The sequence below is a fragment of the Manis pentadactyla genome, chromosome 12 (genome assembly GCF_030020395.1).
Source record: "Manis pentadactyla isolate mManPen7 chromosome 12, mManPen7.hap1, whole genome shotgun sequence".
In the NCBI taxonomy this organism is placed as follows: Eukaryota; Metazoa; Chordata; class Mammalia; order Pholidota; family Manidae; genus Manis; species Manis pentadactyla.
Genome location: NC_080030.1, coordinates 49,706,016 through 49,726,861, shown reverse-complemented (window position 1 = coordinate 49,726,861; position 20,846 = coordinate 49,706,016). Strand labels below are relative to the sequence as shown.

The window sequence follows — 20,846 nt, the reverse complement described above, 5'->3', positions numbered from 1 at the left end:
TGTGCAGCAGTGTGGAGCCCAATGAAAAGGCTAACAGGATACACAGACAACTTTGATCTTCTTCATGTGTTGCTCAGTGTTGGAGCTCTTCATGGAATCTCTTCTCATGTGGGTGTACCTTCCTTGACTGGAAGAATTTTTAGAATCTGTGCGGGCACAGAGCAATTCACCTTAGTTCCTTGGCTCTTTGGATTTCAAAATAAATACCAACACTCTAGTTCAGAAATGCTTATTTTTTTATGAGATGTGGCAATTACAGTTCAACGATTTAACAGACATTTGCCAGTGGCCTGCTTTTTACAAAAATGCATGACTTCCTTGATTTCATAATACATAACTGTCATGCTTCTGATTCCATAATACATACTCTGGTGTAGTATATGATGAATTTAACTTTCAGGCTTAAGTGAATATAAATGTTTTGAAAACTGAATGATCTTCTTTAAGATATTGGATATGCCCTGTGTATTGGTAAAGCTCTTCAATATTCAGAACCACCCACACTCAAAAAAATGAGGTGGCAAAGTTTGGAGAATTTCTAGTAGGGCAGTATTACTGGCTTACCCGAAGCTGCTGGCCATGTACTTGTAGGTGTGTAGGGAAGGAAGAGCTGACTAGAGCTGAATAAATCTGGGTGGAAAGTATTGTGGGAAGCAGATTTGTGCTACTCACCAAATGAGATGCCTAGGCAGTTGCTGCCTACAGGTGTGTTCTAAGTCTGAATTTACCTGCAGGAGAGCGAACTGCTTTGTATCATATATATATGTGCTTTGCTTATCCTCTTAGGCTTCTCACTAGCTCATGAGCTCCTGCAAAAAAAACACAAACCTGTCACATAGAATGTGTTCAACAATTGTTTGTTAAATAAATAAATGGATTGCTGGATGAAGAAAGGGAGGGGCTTTGGGGATGGCCCAAATTCAATCTGAGATGCCTCTGGCATAAATTTGCATTAATTTGTTAAGCAAATTTTATTCAGGTTCAGTCTTCCATAAAAGAGGAAATATGTGGACTCATTATCATTAGTAAATAGAATAATAAGCCTTGAGTGCATCTCCAGAAGCTGGAAACTTATAGGTAGCATATGAATACATCTTCACTGGAATCTAGCTTTTAAAATGAACATTCCTCTATTTAATCTCTTCTATAATACACAGCATAAAAGTGCCTAGATAAACATCGACAAAAATATCCATTAGCATTAGAAATTCCATGGTTTTATATTTCAGGATTGTACATGAAAGGCACATGAATCAGCCAGCCCAACCTTGTTTTTGCTTTTAGAATTTCCTGGCAGCTTCAGTAACCTTCAACAGCTACAGTTGTCTGTTCAGCCCTATTTCCATTAATGAGAATTGGGACGTTTTATTTTTCCTAGTATAGGTCTCCGGGCAGGAGGGAAAAATGTTGTAAACCATCATCAAGTCCGTATTCTTCATAAATCACAGACTTTTGAGACTGGTTTTAAAGTACATAAATTCAGAACAGATTTCTGCACAGCCAATGATATTAAATACACCTCCGGAAAAGGAAATTTAAATTAAAAGGCAGTAATACAGAGCACACAAGTTCACCAACAACTGCTTACTGGCCAGGCTTGTACAAAAACTTCTCAGGATACTATGAAAAGTCACTAAATAAATGGTTTTTATTTGAGTCATTTTCTGAACCTTCCATGAGAGGCTAGATTTTTGTTAAAAGTAAATATATCCTTTATTAAAGGATGCATGTAGAATCTGGACAGTTTAAAGAAACAATTCAGTGAATGCCAAGTGAACTTAGATAGTACTTAGGCAAACTACGTTATGTCCCATTTTTTTCTTTCTAATATCCTTTATTCCAGTAAAAAAAAACTTGACTTAATCTCTTTGCCTCATGAAGTTTATATTCTAGTAGGAGAGACCGACGTTAATCAAATATTTCACTGTGCAAAATGTGCCTGGTGGTATTGAGAGCACATGACAGAAGACATAATGTCAGCACTGAAATCTGAAGGTCAGTAGGAATTAACTAGGTGAAAGGTAGGAATAGGAGTGGGGGAAAAGACTACTCCAGATAGAGGGTACTTCGTATGCAAAATATTTACTACAGTTCATAATTAAAGCATATGCTCAAGTAATTTTAAAAAAGCTTATGTAACCTGAACTCTGAGGAAAAGCAGGAGAGTGAAGAGTGGTGGTTCTGGCACAAAATGGAGTCAGGCACTGGACTAGAAGGCCTTGTGTTCTGACCTGTGTAAGAGTAATGGGAAGTCTCTGAAAGGTTCTAGGCCTGAGGAATGACATTTTGTAATCGGATGTGCATTTTGTAGAGGCAAAGCTGGAGGCAATGTGGTGAATAGATTAGAGTGGCCTAATAGTGTCTGTAGGAAGAGCAGATAGAAGGCTATTGCAATGGTCCAGGTGCAGTATGGTGGCACAGTATTTTAGACTGTTGTGGGGATGGGGGAGCTGGACATGCACAAGCAGAATCAAAAGAAATTTATGTAGTATGCTACTACAAAACACTCATCACTGGTTTGGTCATTCAACTGTCTTCTAGAATGATTAGTGTGACTGGTCTTCTTGTTAATAAAATGTTATAGTTAATTGAAGCCTATCATTATAACTTAGCAATGGCCGAAGATTTAGAATGTAATATATTCTGAAAACTAAAACTATGCCAAGCAAATTTTAATCTTCTCAGACTTATCTTGTAGTTGAACATCTAAAAAATCAGAAGGGTCTTCCTTTTGAATGACATAGGTCACTCTGTAGTGTTACAGATGTGAGGCCTGTGGGAGGGACAAGTGTCCGAGCTGGGTCTAAAGTAATGTGAGGCCACATCTATGTCACAGGAGAGGCTTTTACTACCAGATGTCTTTTCATTTTTGTGTGTCTTCAAAATTTGGTTCATATTTATTGATTATTTTCTAATTTTCCATGGTATATTGCTTTGTTCTTTTTATTTTATCTATATCACTTGATTAAGTGGTATATTTATCATTCTGTTGATTTTTTTTCTTCTAAGATAAAAAAATACATGTATCTTCTCCCAACATGGTGGAATTACATAGCTATCTGCTTTGGCCACCTTTGTTGTCTCCCCAGGATGAAACTGGCAGATTATTGTATTAGAAATTTTAATTTTTTCTAAAGAATACAACTTGAGAAAATTATGTGGTATACATATTGCTATTCAAAAGAGAACAGATGTTTGACAAAAGTATATCATCCTTCACATGCCTGAGAACATCAGCCTGTAATTCAAGAAATGTAATGTAATGTAATTCACCCTAAAGAAATAATAGGCAATTCCCTTGTTGCTGAGAATATCTTGACTGGAGTCTCTTTGGGCATCTCTATCCCTTGGCAATATTGATGCACTTGTAGGATTGGTTATTGCTATGAGATGGAGCACATGCGCAGAGCTGCTTGTTACACATGTGATAAACAGTGTCTTTGAGTGCATATATTTTTCATTAATTGTACAAAAGTATTTGGCAGTATCAATTAGATGAGGCTTCTCTAAAATACAGGTTTAACACTCCTGACAGGTTCATCACAATCTAAAGTCTAGCACTACACCAGATCTTGGTCTTCAGCTTTCCTTTTCCAGGCATGAGAAACAATGTTGATTATTATAGTCTCAGGCATAATTAGCCCATCTTCTGGATGTAGATATGATAACATAATAAGATGAAGCATGTGGTTTTGCGAATAGAAGTTGCTTAGTTGCACATAGAAGGGTATTTTCAGTCTACTCAGAGATAATGTTTACTATTAACTAGTTTGGTAACAGTATACCCAGAGCAACAGAAATAATTAATATTTGTATAGTGCATTGTGGTTAACAAAGTGCATTCACGTAACATCTGTGATCCAGTGTATTCGTGCAGCAGGAAGAATTAGGTACCCAAGAAAGAGGGCATTTTCTTCATTTTATAGGTGAAGAAACAATCTCACAACAGTTGATGACTTTCCCAAGATCAATCTGAATTTGACAATGTAATATTAACATTATAGCATATAGGAAAATAGAAAAGTATATTATTAGGGGATAAAGCAAAAAACAGAAAAATAAGACAAACTACTGCCCTTTCCATTTTTCATTTCAAAGTTTCTAGGAAGTGAATGTCTAAGTCCATTTAAAAAAACTGTTAGTAAATATATATTAAATATATAAATAGGAATTTATTCTCACCTTCATTCATCAAAAGTCATTTAGGGAAATATTATTATTATCACTATTTTTATTCTTACTGGTAAACTAAGCAAATTAAATCAAATTATGGGTTAGTAGCCTTCTGGCAGTTGGCTGTGCCATGATCACATGTACAAGACACATAGTCACAGTGAATTAATGCCAAGGTAAAGAGGTGTATCACCTTTAAACCTCTAACATCTGAAACGACATCATGTTGGCTGAGACATTACACACTGCAAGGAAATAAATTACTCATCTTTTGGCAGGGCATTTTGTGCCATGGAGAAATGATTTTCTAAAGGGCACCTTGGTAGTGTGAAAGGAGGATTCAAGAGGTTCCCAAAGAAAACCATAAACCCTAAAGATCCCCAGCCCCAGAGCCAGCTGGCCACATCTGTGTGACAACACGGCATATAAGCTATTCAAGGATTTGCACTCAGGCTTGCTAAGAAGCTCAGAGGACATCTAGACCATTTTTGTGAAAAATCAGTTATCTAGAGCATATATCCCTTCTTGCCCAAACACCTAATTTGATGAATTCTTGATTGATTTTTCCCATCAAAACTCCAGAACCACTTATGCCCATCGGCCTCATCATTATTACCCGCTCTGATTCCATCCCACATCCCTGAAGTTGTCTGTATCTGTGGTCTTCCCCATAACTGTGTTTCTGGATCTTTATTATCCAGGAAAGAAAAAGTTAACTATTTGTCAAAAATGTTGACAGTCATTCTGGAAGTCTCAGTGTCCGTCGCCTTTAGTTGGTAAAGAGCTCACTAGGAGATGGGGACCCAAGGTGGAGGTTTTTCCCTCCACCGGGCTTCTTGAACGTGGTCTTTCAGAGCAGTAAACAGGTGACTGTAGGTGCTGCCCTGAATTTTACTGCCAGCAGTAGTTTTCATACCCAAGGGAAACTATTCTTTGGCAATTTTTTTTTTTAACTTGTGATAATCAAGCTAAAGATCTAAGAACATCCCTTTGGCTCTTCATTTTACGTCTGCTCGGGAAAGCCACATACCTTTGCCAAAATCAACCAAAGGGAGTAGGTTCTATGTGGGAGCCAAATTTTTAGCCAAAATACTCAGGCTGAGGATTGTTTTTCTACATAAATAGTTACATAGCTCTGAAAAAGACCAAGGTTAAAAACACTAGACCCTACCATCTACAGTAAATACAATGCCAGTCCTTCGAAAGAGTCTTTTTTGTTACCAACATACTACTTGAATGTGTTCTGAGGTAGGTTAGTGGACAAGATGTGAAAAACCAAACCCACAGCTTGGTGAGATTGTTCAGGATGCTTCTCACTCCAAGTTTAGAGCAGTCCCCTTGGGGCCCTTCGTGGCATTTTCAGTACCAGCCTTGGCCTGTGGTGTGCTTCTCTAGGAGGATCTGGCGACACGGGAGTCATTCCTTGTTCTGCCCTGACAGTACCCACTTTTCACATACCTGCAGTGCCTTCTTCCATCGCAATTAGAAAGGTAACATATTTTAAGTGAGAAAATTGCAAAATATACTGGGAATTAAGACATCATGAATTCACATATTGATACAATTTTTTTTTTAAGTGAGCAGATGCCTCTAGTTAGGGAAGGACGGAGGGAAAACAAGGGAAGGGCTGAAGCTGGGATGAGCAGGGAGAGAACCAGTTAGGAATTTGTTCATTTGAAATAGGTTTCAGTTTTCGTTTTTCTTGCTCTAGCATGGAATCTAAGTTCATGCAGGTGAAATAAAGAATTGAAGCAGTTATCAAGCTGAAGAAACTATTGCTAACTTGGATTCATTAAGAGTGATGGTTTTTCAGGCTAAAATTCAACGAAAAAAAGGGACCAGCAGAAGCTGTTTTGTATGATATAAAGGTTTCATGAAAGTAGCATTCACCTGGCAAGATGAAGTAGAGGCTCTAACTCTGAATTCAATTTTTTTCAGCCATTTTAGCTTCCCACTTCTATGGCAATGTTCCCTACTCCCTGGCCGGTTAAATCAATCTGTAAAGCAGTATGAGGAGTAAAGGCCAACTCTCCTGGTCCCCTGGGCCCTGCTCAAAGCCCTTTCCAGAAAGGTGGAAGAGCCTATTTTTCCAGATGGTATAAAGAGCCTCTGTGAGGTGCCATGAGGTTGATGTGAAGATTCTCAAAGGAAAAACATTTGCTGGAAAGAGAGCAGAGATGGGGATGGAAAGTCAAATTCCCTTGGATGACAGCGTAGAACTCTAAAGCTTTGTGATTTTAGTTCTGCTCTGGGACCAAGATTTGTAAGTAGGTGGAAAAAAAATGAAAGCCTGAGAATAGAAGAGGCAATAGCTCTCTGTTTTCTCACTTTAGCCTCCAGGTGCCCCTGGCTCTACTGCTGTGTTCTACTCCTTCCTCCTGAAGTGCTTAGAATTTCTTTCCATGCTGCATCGGTGTGCTTTCTCAGACGGGACACCTACCCTGTACCCATGGTGGAATCCTACAAGGGATTTTTGCCTTGAAAGAATCTTGGTATACTATTTATTGCCAGACTAATGTAAATTCATGTGCAAAGGGCTAAGTTACTATAAATAGTAAAATAACCCATTATAAGAATCCTGTTTGGATTTAAAATGGAAACATATCGTGGCTAAAGAATCTGCAAACTAATACCTTAGAGTTTTTAAAAACACATTCATTCCTAAGGATTCTCATTTTTCATACCTATTATCTAATGTCATCCCATAGTATTGCAATTCGAAGTGGGAGATGGAGCATTTAAATGACTTGTATCATGTAATTTTAGAGGAGATGGATCAGATTGGGAATCTAATTTATATGCCAGTGTCTTTTAAACTTACTGGGTGCCTGTATATTTACAGGCAAATGTGTTTGCTTAAAAATAGGCAAAGTTATGTTATATAATTGTGTTTTAGAGCAGCAATGCACTATCTCAAAAATTGTTTTATTAAGTCGGTTTTATCTTGCCTTTAACTTTCTCCTCTGTGACTGTGGTCAGTATCTGATCCTCAAAATAAAATCCACATTTTAGCATCCCAGACAGGCCAAAAAAGTGAATCAGAGAACTAGTTCTCTTTCCAGTGTCCATGAAACAGCAGACATAACCTCTGAAGTTTTTTCCTTCAGTATATATGACATTTATAAAAACCATAGAGTGTTACGGAAAGCAGCATCTAGCAGATTTCACCATCAGCCCTTAACTAAAAGAAACTCATTGACTCAGTGCAAGGCCCTACAATGAGCAACACGTGGATTAATGCCTGGGGATGAAAATGCCTAATTGGAGATTATAATTGCATCCAGCTTTAATATGTGGTTTTGTAAAAGAATTATTTAAGACTCAGCTACTTATATTTTCAGCTGTATGATGAAAAAACCTCTCCAAGAACAAATTCTGTCTCAGTTAACAAAAACAGACTAAGCCTCTCAAACAGCATGCAGCCTCCTCCATCTGTAACCTGCACTGACCTCGCCTCTAACTTCCATGCCCTCTGCCCTCTACTCTGAAACTGCCATCACCTCTCAAAAACTCAAAAGGATCTGTTAGCCCATTCAAATTATTTATACACTTTGGTATGCACACTACCAGTGATACAAAGCAAGTTTAATTAAGGAAGGGATTTTCTGTATTAGCAAGCTGGTTAGGGAATTGAGGTTAAGTGTGGGAAGGCTTTGAAAAGCAATCAGATTTAGTCAGTCTGTGTGTGAAGATGATGTCTGAAGGCAACGATGTCTACTCCCTCCTCCCTGGGAGGGTGGTTGAGACTGTTCTGACTCTGAGGGGTTTTGAGTGTGGAAGAGAATCTTGCCCCTACTCTGAGCCTGTCCTGCTCCAGCGAGCGTAGACCAGCCAGTCTGCAAGCACATGTCCTCTCTCCAGCTCTTCTACCCCCCGTGTGGGTTCTTCCCCCGCTGCTTCCACAGCACACAGACCTTCAGGAGGGGGTGTGTACGTGTTTGTTTTCTGAGTGATTGAAATTTGACTCATATTTATTAGAGCTTTCTTTTAAAATTAGAATTTCCCTACCAAATCTAATATTATTTCAGATAAATAACTAGGTCCCTAAGATATATTTTTTCTTTATTACTTTATTACTAGTTAAGTATTAGTAACAAATGTATAATAATAAATAAAATAAGAGCATAATATATACGCATACTGTAAAATGATAATATTCCTGATTACTTACAGTACTTCACATAGGTCATTGTATGTCTTATTTATACCTCTCAGAGATAAATGTGTTTGAATTGCCAGGAATTTTTTAAAAGGCTAGTTTTCCATTTGAAATCAATGACCAAAATTTAGTCAGTACTTCTGTAGTGGCATTTCTCTGCAAGTTTAAGTATGTCATCGTTTTCAACCAATAATTTCAATAGTAACTTATAGAGCAGCCACTAAGCACCAGGCATTCCCTGATGGCCCAATGAAAGCCAGACCCAGAGGACCAGAGGTAGCCACGGTCATTTCACTGAGGTCAGGGCCCATCCTATAGAAATCCAGCACTCTCCTTTCCTAATAATTATAATAACATAATTTATTCTTGAATAAAATTGTGGCCTATTTTGAGTTAAGATATTGAAAAATAAAACATGTAAGCATACCTACAGACTTATTTTGCAAATTTAACTCTACATATAAAAAGAGTACTTTCAATACTTTTTCGCACTTTTCCTTTTACTTGCTACAATGTAATTTACAGTTTTCTTGATGAACACTCTATATTAAAAAAAAAGAGTAAGTCTTCATGTTCCTTAAGTGTATAGTAATTTTTACTTTTGTGCCTTTCCATAGAGGCAAAGACTCTTTGCCCCATGAAAGCAATGATCCTTTACCGTGTTCACCTTTGAATCTGCAGCTCATAAAACACAGTGCCTCCTGCTTACCAGTGCTTAGTATTCATTGAATCAATTACCCTTCTTGGAAACATCCCTCACCTCCCTACCTCAAGCTTTCTGCAGATTCAGTTTCAGCCCCACATCCTCTAGAACAGCCTCCCTTAGCTAGATATTTTACTTAGTATGGTGTATTACTAAGGCAGTACTTTGACAATTAATTTAGGTGCTTTTCAAAATCTTTTGCCTTTAATGTATTTTCACTGTATTCCTGTCACCTTTAAATTTGTGTCCTGCTCCAGTATTTAAGCCCCCATCACCAAATGCATATAACACATTAGCATGTACATGTAAATATTCAACTCATGTAAAAGAGAGGAGCAGTTAACCATCGTTACTACTCATGCATATAGCAAACATTCACAGACTTTCTGCTCATTCCTGGCACCATCCTGGGAATGGCCAGCACAGCATTGTGTAGACAGACATACCTCTTGGAGCTTAATACCCCCTAGTAAGAGACAACCAAGCAAACAAATGAATAAACGAGGAGTGCAAGAATATCAGGTACTGATCAGTGCCATGATGAAAATGAGGATGTTCAAGGGTGTGACTAGAGGCTAAAACATTAAAAAGAAGACGTAGAAGAAAACAGTTGATCATGGCCTCTTGGAGGAGTTGACAATTGATCTGAGACCTGAGTGCCACATAGGAACCTGTTCTAGAAAGATCTGAAGGAATAGCTTCTGGAGTGGTATTGGGCAGGAATGAGCTGGATATGTTAGTTGGAGGGTAGTGATGAAAAAAACTTCTGGTAAGCATATCAGGTGTTTGAAACGCTGCTAAGTGGAGATACAGCCAAGTAAAGATGTCCTGTAAGCAGTATGTTTGGAATCCTGGTGGTGCTGGGCAAAGAAGGCAATGGGGGCAAATATAAAATTAGTATATGGTACTTGTTACACAGGGGTGATGGCTGTAGTCCGTCCTGGGACAGTGTAGCCATCGAAAAGATAGAAGCCCAGGACTGAGTCACAAATGTGCCAACATGTAAAAGTAAAGCCAAGGAATCTACTAGAGAGACCAGGAAGCAAATTAGGAAGAAATCTGAGAGAGGGTGGTGTCAAGAATGTATATCAGGGATGAGAGCTTAGTCCGCTCTGTTGAGTGCTGTTGGGAAGCCGAGTAAAATGGAATGGGAACTGTGTTAGCATTTTGTAGTCACTGTGCTCTTTCCAAGGGCAGTTGTACTGGACTCAGATGTGGATAGTAGCTTATTTCGAGTGGGTCAAGAAAAGTGGTGAGAAAAGGTGGACAGAGCAAAAGTTAACCATGTCAAGTTTTATTGGGAAGGGGAAATGAAGAAGCAGCTAGAGGAAGACTGGGGGCTAAAGGTAAAATTTTTTGTTTGATTTTTTAGAAGACCTACTGGAATATACTTGTAAAGTAATGGAATAACCAAGTAGAGAGGAATAGAGGGAGAAAATGATGAGGCAGCAAAGGGAGGGTAAAAATGCAGAAGCAAATTTCTTGAAAAGTTAAAAGGGATTGGCTTCCAAAGCACTGGTGGTATAACTAGTTTTTGATGGGTGCAGGGAGTGACTACAAATATGAAGACTATTTCACAACACAGAAATACTTCTGGTTAAAATGTGGAGAAACTAAAGCAGGCCAGGTGGAGCCACATGAATTTGCTGATTTGGAGCCATTTTTTTGATGGGCAAAAATACCATTTTTCTTTTTTTTTTTTTTTTAGTATAGTATCATTGGTATACAATTTTATGAAGGTTTCACATGAACAACACAGTGGTTTCAACATTCACCCATATTATCAAGTCCTATCTATCAGTGTCATAAGATGCTATAGAGTCATTACTAGTCTTCTCTGTGCTATACTCCCTGTGACCTACCTATATTGTGATTGTGAATTACAGTGCCCCTTAATCCCCTTCTCCCTCCTCACTCACCCTCCCCAACCCCTTCCCTTCGGTGACCGCAAGTCCCTTCTTGGGGTCTGTGAGTCTGCTGCTGTTTTGTTCCTTCAGTTTTGCTTTGTTGTTATACTGAACAAATGAGTGAAGTCATTTGGTATTTGTCTTTCTCCACCTGGCTTATTTTACTGAGCATAATACCCTCTAGCTCCATCCATGTTGTTGCAAATGGTAGAATTTCTTTTCTTTTTATGGCTGAGTAATATTCCATTGTGTATATGTACCACATCTCTTTTATCCATTCATCTATTGATGGATACTTAGGTTGCTTCCATATCTTGGCTATTGTAAATAGTGCTGCGATAAACATAGGGGTGCATATGTCTTTTTGAATCAGGGTTCTTGTTTTCTTTGGGCAAAAATACTACCATTTTTCTATGGACCAAACATAATAATATGCATACAGAAAATGATTTAAAATATACAAATTGAGCTCAGGGATGTTTTCAGTTTTCTCTTTTTTCTTAATTTTGTGGAATGTTTTCACATAATTTTAAAACATACAAGGGAAATACTAAATGCTTCTTAAATTGAATATTGCCTATTTCAGCTTAGTCTTTAGGTTACGTTGGGGCAAATGCTGAACAGAGCAGGCAAAGAGAGAATCCAGCCCATATAATTATTCTAGTTTTATCTGTATGTATGTCTGGATATCTACTACATACTTCAAGATTTCTTAGGGTCTTTGTTTGATAGTGACTCAGACATAAACATTTTAAATGGTAATAAGTGTGTGGTTTTTATAAGATTTATCTTTAAAAATGTTTCTGTTGACTTAAAGGTTTGTATTTTCTTTTGTCCCAGGCTTATTTATATTTATCTTCCACTGTGCTATGAAGGAAAATGTTCAGAAACAGTGGAGGCGGCATCTCTGCTGTGGTAGATTTCGGTTAGCTGACAACTCAGGTAAAGGAGCATGTTGCCTATTGGTTTTTATATCTAAGAGTAGTTGGCAATGTTTTTCACTTGGTCTTCCATATCAGAGCAACCCAGTGTCTGGGGTAACAAGTTTTAAAGGTGTCATATGTGAAGATGCTTAGCTAGAGTCTTGGAATATTAGGACTGCAAAAGACCTGAGGATCCTGGGCTTAAGCCTCCAAAGGAGTAACATGAATTCTAGTCAGGTTAAGAGAGTTGCCCAGAGTTTTATGTCTAATCAAACAACACAGATATCCAGAGGTTCTACTATACCTTATGTATCTTTCCACATTTTTGAGGTCTTCAATTATGTTATTAAGGAAAGAGATTTTTCTCAGTATAGAAAGTCCATTAAGGAAAATATTACTTTTTTTTTTTGACCATCAGTGGTTGCTTCTTACCCTTAGAATATTAAAGTAAGATTTTAAACAACACATACAAGGTCAAAGAGTAAGACATTTATCTGTTTCTTCAGTTTATTATTTACATGTCAGTCTCTTCTCTGAGCCATTGCCAATATATCCAAAAATTTAATGCTCTGGATAAATTACTTCAGTAATGTAGTGATGATTCTTTAGGGCAGAACACATTCCCTATCTAGTAGATTCATGGAGAGATGCATTTCTTTCAGACTGGAGTAAAACAGCTACTAATATCATCAAGAAAAGTTCTGATAATCTAGGAAAATCTCTGTCCTCAAGCTCCATTGGTTCCAACTCCACCTATCTTACATCCAAATCTAAATCCAGCTCTACCACCTACTTCAAAAGGAATAGCCACACAGGTGAGTCATTCTGACAGTGGTAAAGGTGTTCTCTGATATAGTCCTCAGTACATTCTCATTGCCAAAATTTGCATATCATGAAGATTGCTAGATTACAATGCCCATCAGTATGCTTATTTTAGATTTATAAAAATCAAAATCTATTTAAAGACCTTATTCAGCACCATTGTGAATATTCTTTTTTAGAAATTTACAACCAAAATTGTTGACCAGATCATTAACTCTGGATATTACTGTAACTGCATTTGATTCTATTACATTTTCTTAAAAAGAACTTACTTTTCTTAAAAAGACTATGGTATCCTGTTTAAAAAGTTATGAATTTTTATCTAAAAAATGTAGAAATTGAGCTGCCAATGATTTCAGTGTAGGAGAAAGTTACTTGGCAGGTTGGCATGGGAATAAGAAGAAACACCGTCCAAGATGTATGTTATATTTAAGACTTAAGTCCTTAAGTGTTACTGGAATTATGATTGGAAGTGTTATTGGCAATTACTCTTTAAACCACTGATTCAATATGAAAGAGTAGAGAGCATCATTTTTGGAAAATAATACGGATGGTGAGAAACACTGTTCTTCATTCATCTCCTGTATCTTCATGGTATTTACAGTGACCACATGTTCTGACACTGAGTGTGTGAAGGAACAATACTGAAGACAATGTGAAAATAAAGACTGCTTTACAGTACTTGATAGCCGATGAGTGGTGTGAAAAGGTCATCTTTCAATAATTTCAAAGGAAAATAGCAGAATTGCTACTTTTAAATACAAAGGAAGCCTCAAGCAAACAGCTGTCAACACTTAGCACATAGCACTTTCCTAATTAAAAATACTCCTAAAAAGATAATGGATTTTGATTTTGAATTTGTTTAGCTATGAAACATATGCAGAGGAGAATGACCCAGAAAAGATTCTTATTTGGCTTTTTGCAAATTGGGAATGTGTTGTGTGATGTGTCTGTAAATGTTCACATTACAAACACTTGAATTTCAAATGCCCCCCGATGTACATTTCTATGTGTCCCCGTTTGTACCACTCTCTGTGCCTTGTCATTAGAGTGGCTATGCCTGGGATACAAGAGAGCGCTGTGAAAAAAAGTTTTCAGTGTTACGAGAGTTTGTTAATTCCAAAATTAATTAAAGATCTGAAAACTTAGAGCAACTTAGGACAGCAATTCTTAGAGTTTCTTGGGGTCAGTGACACTTTTGAGAATCATATGAACCTAGAAACTCTCTTCCAGAATAAGGGCAGCCTTTGAGTCCTGTACACAAACAATTCTGCCTAAATTGAGGGATCTGTGTAAGAAAATTGACAACAGTTTTATAGGCTGAGATAGAATATAGTCTACCTAACTGGTAGTTCCTGGCACAAAATATCTTTCACTTAACAATGAATAAATTTTTCACTTTATTTCATCAGCCTTGAAATTAGGTACCCATTTAGCCTCCCCTTTTAAAATGCAAATAGATGATGAATTATAAGTCAGTTATGAATAATAGGAATTAGATGAACTGAATTGTTTTCCTCTTAACACAGCTAAGAATTGCTAGCCTGAAGGGATGACATTAAGGGGAGAGATAGCAAGATAGATAATTTGTAACAAGGAGCATTTAGAAGTATAAATGAAATATTTGAAAATATTAAGATTATGAGGAAAACTGACTAGAAGATAAAAGGAAGGGCAGAAAGAGAGGTACCAAAGAAAAGCTTAACTACTTCAAAATGTGTATTTTTCTTTAAGAATGCAAAACTACTGTTTCCTGTAACAAAAGCCTTGGGATTAAATGAGTTCTTGTCAACTAGCATAAGACATAGCTATATGATGTTACTTCCGTGATACAATAAATTCTGGGTTCCAATCAACCGATGTGCCGATGGCCTGCTACCTAGCCAGTTCCCAGTGGGACTGCTGGTGTATTGGGGTCACTTGGAGTATGAAAAAAGTCACTGCATATCATCACAGATATCTAGTTGGTTTGTTTCTTGGAATTGATCTAGAAATTCATATGTTTATGGTATAGATAATGTCTTCTAAGAGCATTTCTTCAACAAAAGTGGATCATTCAGGTAAACTTTTATTACTTTTTTGAATGCATGATTTTTTTTGCAAGGTAATAAGAGAACATCTGCATGGATTAAACTGAGACTGTTGCTGCACCAGCAAAATAGCTTGTTCTTTACAATATTTCTCAGCTAGCATAGTGACATTCCTGCATTGAGCTGGAATTTCTGAAATTTCAAATGATCATTTGCTATACTGGCTCTTCTCTGCTTGGGGTATCTGCAATCTGCTCCTTCTAAGAAATGTACCATGCTCTGGAAGTTAGTGGGTCACATATCAGGTAAAACAATGGAAAAAAACAAAAAAAGGCACTGGAGAGATTTGTTGTAGAAGGGAGTGAAATGCTTTACTTTTCCACTGCTCTCATGAATTACTAGATGTGTCATGGTACATTCATAGAAGTCATGAAATAAAATTTGTCAATTCAAGCCTGCTTTTTGAGAAATTTTATGTGCTTGAGATTTCAGCATAGGTTAAAAATAATAGTTCATTTCCCTAGCCCCTGGTTTTCTGACTTGCTGCTATAATCAAAATCTCTATTGCCCATCACATAATATCTAACCAGAGGATTGGAAATAGCATATATATTGAAATACAGCCCTTGATCAGAATTTTACTTAATTAGACTTGAGGACCCAGAAAATTGGGTCTACATGTTTGAAATGGAGGTAGTCAAAAATCTCTAAAAAGCACATGTTCCTGGATTGTCAATGAAGCAGAATGAGTATATTCTTGAAGTTTCTTTGAGGACGTGTGATTTTTTTCCTAAAAACATCAAGCATGAATTGTTCATTATTCAGATACAATTTCATAGAAAAATCCCCAGCAGAAAACCAATGGCTAGTGAATAGATGAACTGAAGGAAAGCACAGAATCAGTCAGCTTGCTGAGAGCTAACTGGGGAGGGGCCCTTACACAGTGACTCCCTGAGCTTGTCCTCACCAATCCCGGGAAATAGTCACCTGCCATGCTTCAGCCTGCCCATTCTTCCCATAAGCTGTCCGTTCTCTCTTGCTTCCTTTAGTGTGGGAGGGAACACACCATTTCCTGTTTTAGCCTTTGTTTTATTTAGTGTCTGCTCCAACACAAGACAACAGTTGAACAGTTTCAGTCATTTCCAAAGACAACAGATATATTGATGATGGCTTTTGCCAATTATTGATGGACTTTAAATGTTATGTCCACAAACTAGGTCCAACTTACTTGAAACACTTATACTAAGCATTCCAATTTTCGAGTCATGATTCCTAGAAACACTTTTGCATGATAGACTTTTTGCCTTTTCCACAGTGAATAGATAAGATAAAACTATAGGGAACTGAGTACGTTGTAGAAGTCATATTTGCTCCTTCATCAGTGTGAAACCTCTGTGGTTATTTTAGGGTAAAATTATTCTCCAAGATGTGTTGGGAGAGGAAGGGCAGATACTTATATGATATTCATAGGGTGCATGCAGACAGCCATATATATTTGTAGATAATAAACCTTAAGTGAGTTTCAGAGCACTATTTGAGTCAATTTTAGAAAGCTTTCGGGTCTAGGGAAATAATATTTAAATATATGGTGCTGGGAAATTTAGAACAGAAATGTGTTTGGCAGGCCTTTATTACTACAATAAAACTTTTGCTGTCAGCAAAGCATTCTGAAATTGTAGCATAGATAATGAAAACCTACACTTAAGATATTTCTGATATTGCTTCTTAATAAAAGATGCCTTTATTCTATATTCCAATCATTTCACAAGCTAAAAACCATGGGAAAATGTGTTCCATATAGCCTTTAATGTTTATTTTCATTCACCTCAAATTCCTTTAAATTGTATTTTATTTTTATTATGAATAGTGTCAAATATTTATTAAAAAGTATAGTATATATTAAAAAAGTATAGTATAATGAATCCCCTTGTATCTATCAACTAACCCATCTACACATTTTACCATTCATGGGTAAACAGCCACCTACCCATTTTACCCTCTACCTACTCACCTTATTTGAAAAACATATCTCAGACATCATATCATTTATTCCATTAATATATTAGCATCTTTTAATTCATTTGTTACATAGTTTGTCACTTCTTTTGATCAATTTGCCACATATACTTTTGCAGCAAATTTCTGATTGTTCTATTCATTGGCTCTTTGAAAAATACCACTTACAAGAATATTTCTTAAGACAAACCCAGCACAAATTTCTAGAAGGCAACTTAACATTCACTCATATATGGGAATGCCCTTTGGAGATGAAAAACATGGAATTTTAGTGTTCCCTATTCTACCTATGAAAGAACTAGAGTTTCATTTCCTTTGTGCAAAATACTGTGTCCAGTCTGGTGGCATTAAGGTATGTCACCAGCTTATCTTGCAGCCTAATTTCTTATGTTATTTCTTGCAGGCAGTGCTTCCATGGACAAGTCCTCATCAAAACTGACCCATGCTGATGGAGAACAGACATCAATCTTACCTGTCCATCAGGTCATTGATAAGGTCAAGGGTTATTGCAATGCTCATTCAGATAACTTCTATAAAAATATTATCATGTCAGATACCTTCAGCCATAGCACAAAGTTTTAATGTCTTCAATATAAGAAAGAGGAGTCAGTCTGCAGAGATGTGAAGATCTGCAAGCAGTGAGAACTATGACCAGCAGATGTAAATATGCTGTTACCTAGGTAACTGCATGTATATGAGGAATGTATTTTGTTGAGGCTTTTGTGAAATTCAGTCTCTCTTTCCAGTGTATTTCTTCCATGAGGGAATTTCCACCATCACAAACTTCAATACTGAGGGTAGCATAACTCAGTAGCCATAGGGGATACAGTGTTTTTAAAATACATAATTGGATTAGATTAATCAGAACTCAGGAGGGAGACATTAAAATAAGAGGAGAAGGGAGACACAGAGGGGAGACAAGCCCCAGTTTATTACTTATCCACACCCCACCTCATCGTAGTTAGGTTTGAAGATAGCCATTTGCTCCATTATCTTTCTCAACAATCAAAAGCTTACTAATATTTATAACTACTCTGGGATGCCCACAAGTCCCTTCTCAGTGCTGGTTTCTATGAATGCTGTAGCATTTCCTCTTTTTCAGTGAAATTTCAGCAATAGATACAAAAGAATGTCTGACCTAAAGATTAGAAAAGGAACTTCTTATTTTGTCAAATGTTTAAACTTCAAAACCATAATTTGCTTAAGAGAAAAGGAATTCCCAAAATTTTGACCTTGTTAATGAGAGACCATGTGAATTTCTACTATTTCACTTATTCAGTTAAAGACACAAGGCTTAAATCATCACCATTAATTATAATTTAATCCCATCCATTTAGTTAAGTTTAGTGTTGACATTCCCTTAATGTGGACCTCTCAGTACACTCTGATTTTGCTCCTTTACTGTATTTGAGCCCATAGGCTCATGCAGGGAATGAGAATGTCTATTTGGCATGCTGTGTACAAGAGTCTCTCCCATATAGGAAGTACAATCACTGATACCCTGTGGTCTTGTCCTTGCTCTACAGACTTTTCCATTTGCAGTTGAAAAGCCTCTTACTGCCTGTTTCAAGAGTTTTGTTCCAAGGAGTATAAATTTAGATATAGCAATGACTTATCATAATCAAAATAATTTATAAACATGTGAGTCTACAATTGCTAGTCTAAAAAGTATTTGTACATAATATAAGAGCCAGAAGAGGTCTGGCAAGATAGATGATGTGTTATTTATAGACTAGGTTTCTCATACAAGCCATGCATATTAAGCAGCCTGCCTAATTTCCAACTATCCTGAGTAATATGCTTGCTAGTGAATATGTAGGGGGGACCGCATTTTAATTGTTGGTCAATGATGGAGTCATATCCAGTTTCTTAGAAATTGGTCTCAGTACATGCTCTGCCTTTGCATTTATTTCCTCTGGTAATCTGGGAAGCATCAGATTCTGGGAGGTGAGCAACCTAAGTGGTAAGAAGATGAGATACCTGGCACAGCCAGTCTGCCTAAAGGCTGAAGCCAGAACTGAATACCTGGGAGCCTTTCCTTCTGTGTGAGCAGGTAGCTCTGAGCCTGAGACATAAGAGAGCTTTCAGGCTATGCAGCAACCAAGGGGCCTTTCACTTTCTGCTGATCTTCAGACATGAAACTATTTGCCAGACTTGAATGAATGATAAGATAATGTGCTAGTGTGTTTTTATTACCATTCCATTTTGCAGCAGCCTGGAACACTGTCTCAGGAGACATGAGCACTGCCCAGCTTGGCTTTCACAGGGGAGGGGTGTATATAGTAGGAAAGGGTAGTAAATCTTAAGGTCACTAAGATTCACCACAGTAGAGCCAAATTTTTTCTTTAGGCATATCTATTCACAGGCTGCTTATTCTGTCAGAGGTTACATATAGATGAAAATTAATCTTAAATAGTTACTGAATCTTCTTATACTTTCCCCCAAGCCTTAGAGATTCATGATAGAGTTTAATTAGCTTTCTACTGTGAAATTTCTACCCAAAGTGCCTAATTAGTTAATAGTAATTAAGAGATAGCTTCAGAAATGACTTTGATTTCTACTCATATTCATCCAGATCTGGGAAAACATTTTTTTCACATTTCAACACCACTTTAGAAATGTCCAGTAACCAGGGAAGGAGAAACAAACAGACAGCTGAATAGTGTATTTAAAAGACTGAGCCTAATTCTACCCGCAGTTCGAGCACGTAGTTCTCACCTTCATTTTGCCTCCTCAAAACAGAATTACAAGAATTTAGCTGTGGATCCAAAATTTAGTTTAGCCTAACTTTGAGAATAATACCGATTCAGATTATTTTTTCCTTCTTTTTCCTCTTTTTAAACTGTCCTGTGTTTGAGTCTTAGTCTGAGAGCCTAAGAAATTTTCCATGTCACCATTACTTGCATGTAAAGCTTTTCTTTGTCCATGGTTACATAAACTCTTTTGTACATCTTTATTTATTTGTGTTTATAAATGTCAGTTTGTTTCCTATCTTAGCTTTATATTGCCTGGCTTTGTTATTTTAATTAACTTTATTGGAGAGACTGTATATATTTTTTCTAAATACATTGTGAAAGAGTTCTTTGTAGCAATAACTTTGAATATGATGAGTAAAAATGACTGTGAGTGCAAATTAGAATTAGTAGTAAGAAGCTACTATACCTGATTTGCCATTTTACTTAAATGGAAATTGATTTTCAAATAAAAACTTATGTTGTTTGTGTTCCAAATTGTTCAGTTCCTTTATGAGTGAATGTTTTTATTTCTGACTCTCAAATAGGAAAAGGTCATCTGACAACTGGAAAATAACCTGCCACCAATTAAGCTAGTGACATGGGGCTACTTTGCCAAAACACTAAGATGAATATATTACAAAGATGCACTTCACTGGAGATTAATGCATTTTGAAGTTCTTAGGTTTTCTAAAGATAACTGATGCAAAGCCAAGCTCTGTTGTAGATTGAGAGACATGTGGGCTTCTTTGGGGGGATGTCTTCAGCATTCAGAAAGGGAATGGAATCAGTAATATTATATAGAAGTTAGGTCCTGGGATGTTTTCTTACGTTTATAGCTGTTCTTTTCATTGTGGGAGGTTTAGAAAATGATAGAATTTAGCCAGCTTCACTTGCATGATTAGAACAGAACCTTCCCACTTCCTTTTGCTGTGGTGTTTAGGATAACTTTTTCTGCAGAGAGCGGGGGCCCAGTTTGGCTCAGAGCCCTACTAAGTTGTGAGATGTGTTGGCTGGTCACTGCTAACCCAGGCCTTTCAGCCAACATTCACAACTCCTGGCCAAGTCATGTTAAAAAAGGCAAGCCGTTGCTTAAGATTCTTTCAGAGTCATATACGAGCAGGTTCCTTCAGAAAGCTGGGGGAATAGCAGTGGGGAGTAGATGGGAAATACTCATTGGACTTGCATGCTGGCCTGTGTTTGTAGAATTTTCAAATCTGAAGGAATTGGGCTTTATTAAGTACAACATTTGAAGCACCTCTGTGGTTTCACTTGAGTAAAAGTCTACTTTCCTCATTGAAAAGCATCAAGTATCTCCCTCCCTCTGCCTCCCTCTCCCTTTTTCCCACCTCCCCCCAGCTTTTCTCCTTTGCTCGCTTCT

General features: G+C 37.2%; 1 protein-coding gene across 5 annotated transcripts in view; it reads left to right on the top strand.

The window, feature by feature from the left end:
• The window catches only part of ADGRG6 (adhesion G protein-coupled receptor G6), a 153,715-nt gene extending 133,752 nt beyond the window's left edge, over positions 1-19,963 (top strand). For 3 of the 5 annotated variants that reach the window (XM_057489145.1, XM_057489143.1, XM_057489144.1), the window contains 3 exons: positions 11,783-11,884; positions 12,528-12,680; positions 17,137-19,963. In XM_057489145.1, the coding sequence (XP_057345128.1) occupies positions 11,783-11,884; positions 12,528-12,680; positions 17,137-17,315 (434 nt within the window). In that variant the 3' untranslated portion in view covers positions 17,316-19,963. Of the gene's footprint in view, positions 1-11,782; positions 11,885-12,527; positions 12,681-14,701; positions 14,748-17,136 lie in introns of all 5 variants that reach the window. The other 2 variants (XM_057489147.1, XM_057489146.1) reach the window with 1 other exon arrangement.
• Positions 19,964-20,846: the final 883 nt, after the last annotated feature.